At 47.3% G+C, this 13,470-nt stretch overlaps 1 protein-coding gene across 1 annotated transcript in view; it reads left to right on the top strand.

Moving 5' to 3' along the window:
• Positions 1–12,083, top strand: part of LOC149360266 (cytochrome P450 3A14-like) — an 87,473-nt gene extending 75,390 nt beyond the window's left edge. The window contains exons 13-15 of the mRNA XM_089572232.1: positions 1,838–1,978; positions 7,180–7,342; positions 10,694–12,083. Of these exons, the coding sequence (XP_089428358.1) occupies positions 1,838–1,978; positions 7,180–7,342; positions 10,694–10,780 (391 nt within the window). The 3' untranslated portion in view covers positions 10,781–12,083. The remainder of the gene's footprint in view (positions 1–1,837; positions 1,979–7,179; positions 7,343–10,693) is intronic.
• Positions 12,084–13,470: the final 1,387 nt, after the last annotated feature.

Genomic DNA, 13,470 nt, shown 5'->3' with positions numbered 1-13,470 from the left:
TGTTAGATGGGAACTATACCTGTGACAATTAGTATGTCGCTGCAAGCCCACTCAATTGCGCACTACCTCTGGCTATAAATATGCGACATGACTGACCGTAGCAAAAGAGCACAGCACACATACGCGTCGTCGGTATCAAAACCCAATGTTTAAGATGAAAGCAAAGATTTGAGAGTTAGTTTGGGGTGTGTAAAAACCTGAAGGTGTGTTTGTGTAATAAAAAAAGCAGACGCGTCACAAGAGCGCAGCCAAAATATGAACACTCATTTCTTACTCTTGGTCTTTGCCGCATCGACTATGGCATATACTTTTCACTTTTACCACGCACAATTCAGGGCGCAAGATTAGATAGTAGACGGCATTTCACTTCAGCGGCCTTTGAGCTTTATTATTTCATTTATGAGTACAGCTGGGACCATATGAGAGTGAACACGGCAGCGCGTAGCCTCCCCACTTTGCAAAGCCCTGCCATCGACTGCCAACGAGAACGGGCGGCACCAGAGGCATGCGCGGAAAGAGCAGCGTAATGAGCATTCATATTTGCCGCGATTCTCGCTGCATTTCGGTGACAGTGGTCCGCGCAATGTGCTGACCACGAGCTCCTGTATTCTCTCTAATATTTCTTGTCTCTGTTGATTAGCGAGGCCTACATTAAGGCATCATGTAAATGAAGAAGTATATTTCAGTGGCCTGAAAGGTTCGCTAGTGAAACCACTGCAACATGGTTTAGTTTTAAAAACTACCATACGATCTACAACTCATTAAAAGCAATGTGGGCTCGGATTGAACATCTGTGCCCTAACACAAGCTCTGACCGGCTGAAGCAACCTAACCGGGCAGGAAGTGCATTTCCAGGTAGGTATTCCCAAGAGCAGCACTTGACTCATTGTACCTAGGTGGCATTTCGTGCTCAACGTGCAAAGTTAAGAACTGACCATGTTGAGTGGGAGCGTTACAGTTGATGTTCCCTAAAATTCATTAGCGTAACCTGCTCTCGTTCACTTCTGCTGGACTATCAGAAAACATCATCGTGGTTTCCTCGGCCTCAGTGTATCTCAGGGCACAACAATTCTTCGTTTCGACACTAGAGCTCTAGTTCTATCCCTCCCTGAACACCTCGATGCTCACATTGACCAGTGCCACGATGTTAGCATAAATATACGCCAATAGGCTCTCCCGTCTTTTACTGCTTAAAGGTAAGGTGAAATCACTTTTTTGAGAATTTGAGGTTATACAAGAATTAAAATGCAAGAAGCTTGCAGGCAAAGCGTTCCGAGTAGTTTTGCGCCAACATTTAAAATGCTGTGGTAATCGCCAATTAAGCATGCGACTATATTCAGGCTTCTCTTCACTGCGTTGGAGAGGTGCGGAGAAGCTCGTGATGACGTTATTGTTGCCGAAATTTCAGACTTCCACTGCCTTCGACCACGAACGTTCGTGCGTTTTCCAACGCTGACAATTGATGCTCCGTGGGCTTCACCTTCGGTGGCGTTGGTTTCCTTCCTTGAAGTAAGGGTTTCTTCGATGACGTGACGTCATCTCTTCTCGTCCCTGCGCACTGGAGAGCAATCTGTATACGCCGACGCGGCTTTGTTCTTCGGTTACGTCACTATTTCATATCTTGACAGAAGGACTCCGCATGCCTTAGTTACAAGTTTTACACATTCAGCGTATTTAAACTCGCTGAATTCTCAAACCTTTTCAGTTGCCTATGCGAACGGCCGCTGACCACACGCAAATGACATAGCTTTTGCATCTAATTTTACATACGCACCCCCGCCCCCTCCCCCCCCCCCCCCAACACCCCCAATATTCTGAGAGTCACGCGGTTTTGCAGGTTTGTGACGAGGCAAGCCAAGCGGGACTTCGAGTATAAAGGCACGCTGTTCAAGGCTGGAACTTGCTTCATGGCGCCTGTCTACCAGATCCATAGTGACCCACGCTTCTGGCCCGACCCACTGCAGTTCGACCCGGGCAGGTGGGATGTCAGTCTTTTGGTGATAAATGCTCCGTGGTGTCTTAGTGGCTTTAGAATTCCGCTGCTGATCCCAGGTCGCGGGTTCGATCCCGTTTGCGGTGGCAGTACTGTGTGGCAGCAGAGAAGCTTCGTTAGGGCCAAAACCCGTCGACTGGCTTGGACACACCTAGCAGGTGGCCCCATCTGCCATATGTAAACCGTCCTCCTCTTCCTTACCCCTCTCTGCCTCCTCGTCCCAGCTTTCCATCCTCTCCGTCTTCATTTAGAAGAGAGCAGGGACAGGCAGGACTAAGAATGACTCAGCTCATATGAAAAAACCTAAGCGATGCGAGGAAAAGTAGTGAAAGAAGCGATCAGAAACAGAAAAGAATCTGAATTGGAAAGTAATCACAGTTGGAATAGAACCAAGAATGGAATTTGATGGAAGCTGAAATATGATCAGACTTAAAATAGATGAGCGATAGAAATTAGAGTGCTGCCGCATTTGCTCCGCATCAGTCCAATAGAAGACCCCTAAATTTTTGTGACGGAAGCAAAAAAAAAGAAAAGAATGCGGTTGTGCTGTGCGCCATCAGCGCACATTAAAGGAGAATGCGTGGCCGCCTAAACTAATCCAGAGCTCTGTACTACGGCGTTCCTCATCGCCCCACCTCCCACTCTTCCGAGTCTAAAACTCTCCATTCCCAATAAGAAATAGTGGAAATAAAGGCGAGAGAAAGCCCGCACCCAAACAGGTGTTATCCCTGGAGGAAACCAATGAAATATGAATGAAGAGAGCCAAAAGTCCGAAAGGAAGTTGCAAATAAAAGCCAATAGCCCAACAAGAAAATAAACCCAAAAGCACAGAAAATCCCCTTCTTCCAAAAATGGTCGCTTTAGGGCCTCAAACGCAGCTGAAAAGTATCAATCTTAGCGGCTGTCTTTCTCCATTGGGCTCTGATATCTGCCAGTCATCTGCTTTCTCGGCGTACAATGGACCGCAATTTGGCGCACTAATTCGCAATGCGAGTTGTTTCTTTGCGGGTCGTGGTATCTGCAGCTTTTAAAGCCTTGTCTCAATGGTAAGGCTGAGGTCACATCGGAGGCATGCGCCTAGTTATGGCGTCTAACAATTGAGAACTCCCACACCGCTGTTCGTTCGTGCTTTGCGGTTGTGCTCCTCACGATATCCTACCAACTGGCCTACAACCACGCCCTTTTAAGTCTAGAACTAGTCTATTAAGCATCGGCGAACGCGCAACGTCGTCTACTCCTTGGTTGCGAAAATGGTTATCCGGCACATGCAGACTTTGTGAGTGTTTTGCTGTAAAATATATCTGGCGGTGTTGCTAAAAAGACATTTCTACGATAACAAGACAAAAGAGGCACTAAGTGTCAGTGGATGTTCCTGCGCCAGCCATGTGCAAACAATATGAGGACAAGAAGATTCCAGACATTAGTATTGCGATTGCAGGGCCGTGACAGTGCAGTGTTTAAGGATGAGATGCTTTAAGCTCTCATTGTTAACGCGCCGCAGTTGACCTTGGCCCCAGAGCAAAGATGGAACCCAGAGCCGAGATTAGGTGAACGTAAAGAAACTTTCGCAAGCAATCCTTTCAATCTGCCCAGTGGTACCTAGGTGCGGCGCTACCACCGGAGCCGCGCATGCCTCAACAACAGCGTCTTCGTGGTCCCGCGGTGCGCGAAGAAGCCCATGCGCATGCGCATCGCGTGAGCGAACCATGAATGTCGCGCTCGTTTCACACTCCGCACGTAGCGTCATCGTTCAGCGCGGCTGGCAACCCGTTGTCAAGTAATGAGGCCATTGCAGTCTGCTGCGCGAGTGACGCTTCTGATTGATGGTTGTGTTTGGCTGGGACGAAACCTTGCCATGCAGCGATGTTGAGTCTCACAATCTGCTACACCAGTATTGGTTGGTTTGGTTTTGTGGGGTTTAACGTCCCAAAGCGACTAAGGCTATGAGAGACGCCGTAGTGGAGGGCTCCGGAAATTTCGACCACCTGGGGTTCTTTAACGTGCACTGACATCGCACAGTACACGGGTCTCTAGAATTTCTCCTCCAAAGAAATTCTAGTCGCCGCGGCCGGGATCGAACCCGCGTCTTTTGGGTCAGCAGCCGAGCACCATAGCCACTGAGCCACCGCGGCGGCTCTGCTACACCAGTATTGAAAAACATTGCATGCTTATGTCCACTCTCGACTGGACAGTTTTTTTTTTGTCTGGCACCAAGCGTATATCTGTTAAAAGTTCATTTTCCAGGGCTAGAACCACTTACGTAAATACCAGGTGCTAGTTGTTAACTAAGACCGCTGCAAACACCGAACTAACGTGCGGATTTAAACCGCGAATGCTTTCACTCAACACTTTCTCTAATAACAGACCTCATCATGCGTGCATGTTCATGTAATGCTTTGTTATCCGCGGATAGTGGGACATAATTATTATTTCATTCAAATACCACTTCATTCATATTCTTTTCTTCCTTCGTAATCGGCTTATTGCTTCACTTGCACCAGAGTCCGTAACACAGGCGGATAGTTATAAATCAATTGAATGTGACAAACAAATCAAATCATAAATACGTCACGTTCATTAAATGCATTTCATGAATTGCTTATGAATATATTGATAATAAAAGGTCCAGTTAACTGCCGCCGAATAAGATAACCTCAATGTTCTCGCTTTTTATCTGTACACATGATGCCAACTTTAAATCAATGCTTAAAGTTGCTCGAGGTTGATAGCAGTTAAAAGTTAAAACTGTAGGCGTAGCGTTGGAAGCTTTTCCGTTTCTTTTCGCAAGCAACGTTACACTCCCTGAGTGGAGCTTGCCTGAAGTGATAAAGGAAATAAAAATTGTGCTTCTAGTTTTCTCGGTAATTCGTTGTACTTGAATATTTATTGTTGATGGCAATGATTTTAAATTCTCTCCAATGAAATGTGCTCCCAGCGTCCAATGAAACGCAGGGGAGAACTGAAATGCGAGCACAGCAGTACGCAAAATTAGTATTACGAGCTGGGGATGAAACGCAGGGGCCGTCTGTTACGCTTAAAAATTACAAATTTCGCGTCCCTGATAACATCAATTGCAGCAGTTTTCAAAGATCTTGTTTGCCTGTTCCCGTTTGAACTGTCTTGCTTGATCTTTATTTGCTGCTCCTAGTACCTCACTGTCTCTAGTGTCAGGGTGGTCCTGATCAATACAATGAATCCGAATGAAGAAATTTAGAAATTTGTGCGGAGAAATCACAAATAGGCGCGTGCTTCTCTAGGTGACCGTCAAGCTTGCTTCGATTTTATTTCAGCAACATGTAGCAGCACGGCCTAAGGCACGCCTAATCACCAAATCCATGTTAACTGTTAAACAGTACTCGAAAGGAGCCACCAGAGTTTGTCATTGTCTAGGGTAATATTACTGACGCCGAGGTTACAGGATAAGCACCGGCCTTTGTTGGCATTCAGCCTCCATTTCAAAGCCGGTGCAGTGCAAAACACTGGACGAATGTGATACCCGCTATTGCGAAATTTGAGCGCAGCTGTTGCGGCGTTTGCACAATAGGTACTCGCATGCGGAACATGTGCAGTCACACGCGGATAACACACCGAGCACGTTTCGCAGCAGCGAGGGAAGAGACAACGCTGTAGACGAAGCGTGCCACAACCCACCGATCTAACTTTATCTTCTCCTTTGCTTTCTTCCTTGTGATTTCCTCGCTGTCGCCGTACCTTCCTCCTTTGGTTTCGTCCTCGTGCTATGTTAGCTGCCGGCATTCCGCCGCCTTGCATTTTGTCTCCAACGCCGGTCACGACGGCGAAGCTGTACGGAGCAATGGGCGCTAAAGAGCTGGGCTGTGAACGCACCGTCTTTGTCGATAGTAACCGAACAGCCTGGACGGCCGCGGGCTCTCAGCCGAGCTTCGGCGCTGCGGTCCCAGGCGCTGGCCGCTGTTTCCCAGCTGCGAGTTTAAACAGGGTGACGTAAGCCCGCGTTTTCGCCCTCCTTACAATTCCGCATCTTCTAATTTCCGTCCCTTGTTGTTTCGCCTTGACAGTGAATAGTTGCTTGTATTGAGATAGTGAAAGTTCGAGGCGTACACTCCATTTCTGTTGCTTGACGAGCAGAGTTTACTTTCGCAATTCTGAATAGAGTAGCCCAATGGGTTCGAAAATGGTTCATGGATTCGAAAAACACGTATAGAAACTTGGCTGTTTCCCTTCCCTTTCTCCTTTGAGCCGGCGGCGCAGCCAGTATAAATGGAACGTCAAGACTACAACACCGTACTGCCCGTATCCATCGCAACGTAGCCCGTTTTATGCGGTTGTTATAACAATAGAGCCAAGCATTCGAAACATCTTGTTGAGGACAGCCTACGAGGCACGCTGCATTAGCGACGGTAACGATGTTTCGAGACAGAGGGCTACATGGCCAGATCGATTTAGCATGCTCTCAGTCTTTGGTCGGAAGGCACGTGCTGTTTTTCGAAACGTTCAGCTGCAACCAGCTAGCAACAATGCCCGGGACGTATGTCGGTTATTTTATGACTCTTGAAGGGACCGAAAAAAACGTGTGTTAGCCCAGAAAGCCGCTGACATACGCGCGGCAGCGTAGGCACACTCGGCGTTGTACTGATAAGCCAACATTTTAAGCCACCATGAGGCGTCGCTACCGTATACCTTAAACACTTCAGCGCAGGAGGCTCATAGATCGATTGATAGCAAGTGTGTCTTCGGATACTGCAATTTTTCTCTTAAAATGGGTACGAAATTGGTGCACTTGCTGAATTTTCGTTGAAAAAATGTGAAGTGCTATACCACATTGCGTGGTTTCATTTAATACAACCAAGGGCACTTGCACTCGGCGGTCGTCTGAGTGGATGTAAGGGATAAAATGGGTCGGGAAATAGGCATATATTTGGTGCATTAGGCAACTTTGACTACCAATGTTGCATTTTCGGGAAAACTTTCCGTATGGAGGTTTAACACATGATACAAGATAATCAAGGGACGATGTCTTAGGTAATGCTCAAAGCACAAAAAAATCCAAACAAAAGAAGTATGAGGAACGCAACTGCATTTTTTAGTTTTAATGGAGAGCCAGACACTCAACATATATTCAGTATTCTTGATAATGACGCGGCTAATGTTTACAATCAAGCGTTCTCCGCCAGGTTCTTTACCGCTCTTTTGTATTGAAATTTCAGATTCGCTCCCGAAAACGAGCACCAACTGAACAAGGCGGCATTCATGCCATTCGGCATGGGGCCACGCAAATGCGTCGGCAAAAACATGGCCATGTTAAAAGCGAAGCTGACCATGGGCAAGCTGCTACAACGTTATCGCTTGGAACTTGGCCCGTCGCAAATGGTGAGAGCGTTAATGTGTACCTTTGCTATTCCCCATTCGGCACTAAAGTAGTCTCGTACACATTAAAACAGTCTAGTAGGCCGCCGCTGTGGCTCAGTACTACTAACCGGATTGACAGTTCTCGTCTGTTAACGGGATAGACGCGGGTTCGACTCCGACTACTGCGGTCGCATATCGATGGAGGCAAAATGCGAAAGGCAGAATGAGTGCACGTTATAGAACCTCACGTCGTAGAAATCATTCTGAGCCCCCAACTACAGCGTCCCTCACAGCTTGAGTCACTTTGGGACGTTAAAGCCCACACAACTAGAACAGTCTAGACGGATGGTTGTTATTTGTTGTCTTTTGCTTCCAAAACGAAGAGGCCGAAGCAGGGCAAAAATGATGTCTTGAAACTTACTTCATTAGTATGCATTGCAATAACTGCGCGAGCACGCATAGTGGCACCTGCTCGAAAAAGAATTTGCTTTCCTCGATCGCTGGCCAAAGATCTGATATCTATCTTTTCTTCTTCCATTGTCTGTCGTTCGGTCCTGGTTTTGCTGCGCTGTCCTGTCAGCCCAGCCCTGAGCGTGCTGTCTTCGATAAAGCCCAGTTTTCAGTCCAGTTGCCGTCGTGCGCTTTTGCCTTCTCGTCCTTCGTCTTTTTGACTTTTTTTCTTTTAAAGAAAGCCTAAAATGTTGGTTATACGGAAGTAACCGGTTTTAGTAGCGCCTTAAGCGGCTGTTATAGACTGTTGATGTGACCTCTGACTAGTTTTGATGTTATTTGACGAAGCTTAAATTACCAACACTGTCTGGTAGTCTACGTTCAGCTCTCTCCAGGAGTAACACCAGCTCTTGAAGATGATGCATCCTGGGCAAACCCAATACATTAAGAAGCGCCTCTCCTGTCCTCTCTAGCTTTCTACAGCATTTTATTATTAAATAATGGCCCGTCTTCACGCTTGGCATCCATGGACCGGCGATAGTTTAGGCGTGATGCTACAGTGCATATAGTTCATGCTATACAGCATTTCGTTACCACGCCACTGTGCTTCGATCACCGGTGATCGAAAAATTCGAAGCGCTACGGCAGCGCGACCGTGGCCGCTACGGACTTGCTGAGTCATTCGGTTTGTTGTTCACACATTGAACTTCAACTTCCTGTTTAGTTTATATTTTTGCCAAAAAGCGGCAATTTTTGAGAAGCGCTTGAAGTTGGGTGTGCGGCGTCGGGCGCTCCGAACAAGCCGTCATCATCGGGAATGGCGCTCGCTCGAAAAAATCCCATTCCACTCAATTCCGCTGCGCTTGCACCACATATTTTTGATGTATCGATTAGCACGGACCCTGACGACGATGCTGTATCGTCAGGTATTGTTTCGAAGCTCAAACTGGGCAACGAGAGCCCAGAACGCTCGCCTGTGCGTTCAGATTCCTCGTTCCGGTCTGTTTGTGCGAACCGAAGCTCCTCACTGTAGCCGTTACGGTGATGTGGCGCCATCTAAGTTGTTCTCCAGAGACTACAGTATCGGTTTCTGCGTAGAGAGCAATTTTCCCACGACGCGCGAATTTTTGAAATGCCCTTGAAGCGGAGGGTACGGCAGGGACGCTCCGTGCATGGCGTCGGGCGCGCAGACGGCGCGCGCTCGGAAAAACCTTTCTGCGCGCAATTCTACTGCGTTGACTGCAATTATTATCTATGCTACGAGTAGTAGAGTCTCTGGTGACGATGTTGCATTGTCGGATTTTGGTTCAGACGCTGTAACTGCGCAAACCGATCCCGGAACGTTGGCCTGATAGTTTCGCTTTCTTTTTCCTGTCCGCTTGTGCGGGCGCATCTGGTTTGTTGTTCAGACGGTTAGTTTCATTTTCGGCCTAGTTCGTAATTTCCCCTCCAGTCGTGCATTTTTGAAGTGCCCTTGGAGCATAGGCTTATTGCGACATAATGCGCGGTGAGGATGGCGTCGCGTCGAGGTCGGGCGCTTCGCGCGCTCGGAAGAGTGCCGCTGCACGTGATTCTCCAGCCTCTGCAGCTGATTTTCAAGATCCTCCGAGCAGCAGTGACTCGGACGAAGATGTTGTAACATCGGATTTCGATTCTGCAGCTACATCGCAGCTATACTTATCGCATACTATATATCGCAATATCACACCTATACTTGTTGTGTTTTATATTTTTTTTTTCAATTTTTGACGTAAATAAATAAATTTTGATTTGTATTTTTTAAACCACGCTTAGCAAGCTTTCGTTTGGCACATAACATTACACTTCCAATTTTTTTTTTGTTGGACTGTAAAAATCATATAAAGGGCACCCTCAAACGAGCCTTTTCAAGAGGCATAAAGAAAAAAATTCTAGCTCGAAAACTATTCAAGTTATAATTTTCAAACTTTAATGCCATGTTTTAGAAAGAATTTAAATTGTTTTGTAATTTCTAGAATTTTTTTAGTACAAGTGTTTGGAAAGTTATTGTCATATAAACACACAACTTTTGTTCTTTTTTACTTTTTGTTCTGTTTACTGATTTTTTTTCACAGCATTTCAAGCAGAATATGTGTTCAAATAAATTTCATTATAAAGCGAATTCTATCTGAATTACTGTTATGCACTTTATATAATTTTATCTACTACACTTTTTCTAAAAAAAAATTTTGTCTGAGACATGTGAAAAATGGTCGTTTTTCCCGTGGTAAGGAAAGAGTTAATGCCGATAATTAGGGAGCACTTACTCAATAGCAGTCACCCAAGCACAGGCATACCGCTGCAAAGGAAATACATATAGCTTTCTCAGAATATTCCCTGCTGAAGAAAAGTTCGGCCTGGCTTGGGGTAATCGTTATTTAGTAATTCGTCCCTTTTTGCAAGCGTACTCTATCTTGGGAGATTTCCTTAAAATGCTTTTGGATTACTACTGCTAGTTTAAATCCTCAGGTTATCTATACATGGCTCGACGAAATTGTCCCGAGAATTGATCAAGTATTAGATAGAGCATGCTAATTGAATCGTACAATATATCGGACGTCCTTAAGCGTGGAAAGCTGGGCTTGTTGGTTGCTAGTACTATGGTGAGGCATTCCAGTGGCCAAAAAGACACGGACGAAGGTACAGGAGACAGGACGAACGCCGGACTTCAACTGAAGTCCGGCGTTCGTCCTGTCTCCTGTACCTTCGTCCGTGTCTTTTTAGCCGCTGGAGTGTCTCACAATAATATATCGGACTAATGTCTTCACAAAGCGGCGGCAAATAGATGACAAGCTATCTCTGATTACCATAGATAATCTACTGAAGTAGACCCATTGCATAAGTATAATATAAATATCCAATGAACAAAACTGTCCAGCGTTACTAAATAATTTTTTTTTTCAGGGTGAAATGAAGATAGCTTCTCGTGCGATGCTGTCTACGCCAGTCAGCGGACCTTGGATCATATTCCATCGCCTGAAGAAGCCGTAGTGTTGCCGGTCATGTTTTGTCCACTGTTTGTTGTGTTCATCAAGCAGTTCCAAATGTGCGCGAATCAAGGACAAGATGCATTGGCCCGAATACACAATTTTACTTTCGGACCTTTTACAACATAATTAACGCACGCCACGAAGCCGTCGTACACACCATGATGCTTTGTTGGTATTTTTTTCTCGAAAGGTGGTTAAATACGAAGACGGGCGGTTAGCTACCTGGAAGGCGTTGAGATAAGCGCCTCTATAACGATAACGTCTTCAGCGGAGTAGCGCTATGCAGCGGAGTTGTCAGGCACCGCTTTCTGCAGTAATGGGCGCGGATAACCATTTCCGGTTTGTGGTGCTATGACATCTTTAAAGCTGATTCTCTTGAGAGGCGCCAGTGACCTAACAGGCAGATCAGATAGGAACAGACCATATAGGAATGGACCTCATCGGTCCTTTCACTTTGTGGCAGACCGGAAAGAAGTGGATCATAGCTGCCACAGAATATTCGAGTCACTACGCCGAGACCAGGGGTGTTCTTTGTGACACAGCTTCCGAAGTCACGGAGTTTTTCATGCGCAACATCCTCTTGTGGCATGGCGCCCCTTCATAAGTGATTACCTACAGAAACAGCGTTTGCAGCGCCTCTAGTCACCACATTTTCACGCGGTAGCTCTAAAGACTGAATTACGCAAAAAATCCAGCGTCGGTGTTTACGGCGTTCTGAGCGAAAAATCGCGAGCCAGCTTCTTGCATATTGTCACGTTGTAGTGACGGCAGTCCAGTGGTCAGGAAGACACCAGCCAGTCTTGGAAACGAAGCTCTTTATTTGGGCTGACTTGCGCCCGCAAAATAACTGAATCACTCGGCGGCGGCGTAAGCAACAAACGTGCTCGTCGGTCGTCGAACTACGAATGCCCGCCGCTCGCGGCATCGCTCAATTTAAAGCCGGCAAAGAAACTTCCAGATAACAGGACAAGATCATCTACAGTAATCTAGAAAAACCTAGATGCAGCCTTTCATGGATGCGATCAATCGAGATTAGTCTGGTCGCTTCTCGCGTCACGAACAAAAGTGATAACAACCCTTTACTGCAGCCTTGAGCGTGAACGAACAAACATTACAATGATACGTGGCATTACCCCCCTTCCAAAGAAGCATCGTCTCGATGCTTTAAAATGAAAATAAACACGGAAAATGAAACTTCGAGTCCTTTAGCGTTCATAATATGGCTTCAGGCGTACGACATGTACGACTTCCGGGCGTGGGCGGCGTCGCTGAGATGCTGTCGTGGCGTCGGGGATGACTTCATAGTCGAGGTCACCGATGCGACGGAGAACCTTGTACGGGCCAAAGTAGCGTCGCAGCAACTTTTCGCTCAATCCACGGCGGCGAACTGGCGTCCATATCCAAACCCGATCACCTGGCTTGTAATGCGTGTCTCGTCGGCGCAGATTGTAGCGTCGAGCGTCGGTGTGCTGCTGGTCTTGAATGCGAAGCCGCGCAAGTCTTCGGGCTTCCTCGCCGCGATGAAGGTAGGCGGCGACGTCAAGGTTGTCTTCGTCGGAAACGTGCGGGAGCATTGCGTCGAGTGTTGTCGTGGGCTTCCTGCCGTATACCAGCTGGAATGGGGTAAACCTGGTTGTCTCCTGGACGGCAGTATTATAAGCGAAGATCACGTAGGGCAGAATGGAGTCCCATGTCTTGTGCTCGGCGTCGATGTACATGGAGAGCATGTCTGCGATGGTCTTGTTCAGACGCTCTGTGAGTCCGTTGGTTTGTGGATGATAGGCAGTGGTCCTCCGATGGCTTGTCTGGCTGTAGTTTAAAATGGCTTGCGTCAGCTCCGCTGTAAACGCCGTTCCTCTGTCTGTGATGAGCACTTCCGGGGCGCCGTGTCGCAGCAGAATTTGTTCGACAAAAAATTTTGCGACTTCTGTTGCGGTACCACTAGGCAACGCTTTTGCTTCGGCGTAGCGGGTCATGTAGTCGGTGGCCACGATGATCCACTTGTTTCCTGATGAAGAGGTCGGAAAGGGGCCGAGGAGGTCCATCCCTATTTGCTGAAAGGGCTTAGTTGGCGGTGGTATGGGGTTCAGGAGTCCGGCTGGTCTAGTCGGAGGCGTTTTGCGTCGCTGACACTCACGGCACGTTTTCACGTAATGGGAAACGTCGGTAGCTAGCCGTGGCCAATAGTACTTCTCCTGGATACGGTGCAACGTGCGAGCAATCCCGAGATGTCCTGCAGTCGGCTCATCATGACATGCCTGCATAATTTCTTGCCTGAGATTTTTGGGCACGACAAGAAGATGCACTGTCCTGTTCGGCGCGAAGTTCTTCTTCAGGAGGACATTATTGTGAAGGACGAAGGACGACAGTTGCCGCTTGAACCCTCGGGGAGGCGATGCGGTCTTGCCTTTCAGATAATCAACTAGGCTTTGCAAGTCAGGATCCGAGTGCTGCTGCTGCGCGAAACTGCTGGCGCTTACCGGTCCTAAGAAAGCATCGTCGTCTTCCTCTTCGGGTGCTGCGTCGACAGGAGCTCGTGACAAGCAGTCTGCATCGGAATGCTTGCGGCCAGATTTGTAGACTACAGTTATGTCGAATTCTTGAAGACGCAGGCTCCAACGAGCAAGGCGGCCGGAGGGATCTTTGAAATTGGCCAGCCAGCACAGAGCATGGTGATCACTCACAACCTTG

Source organism: Amblyomma mixtum, chromosome 2 (genome assembly GCF_055824585.1).
Source record: "Amblyomma mixtum isolate Tamu chromosome 2, ASM5582458v1, whole genome shotgun sequence".
Lineage (NCBI taxonomy): Eukaryota > Metazoa > Arthropoda > Arachnida > Ixodida > Ixodidae > Amblyomma > Amblyomma mixtum.
This window is presented reverse-complemented; position numbering and strand designations above follow the sequence as displayed.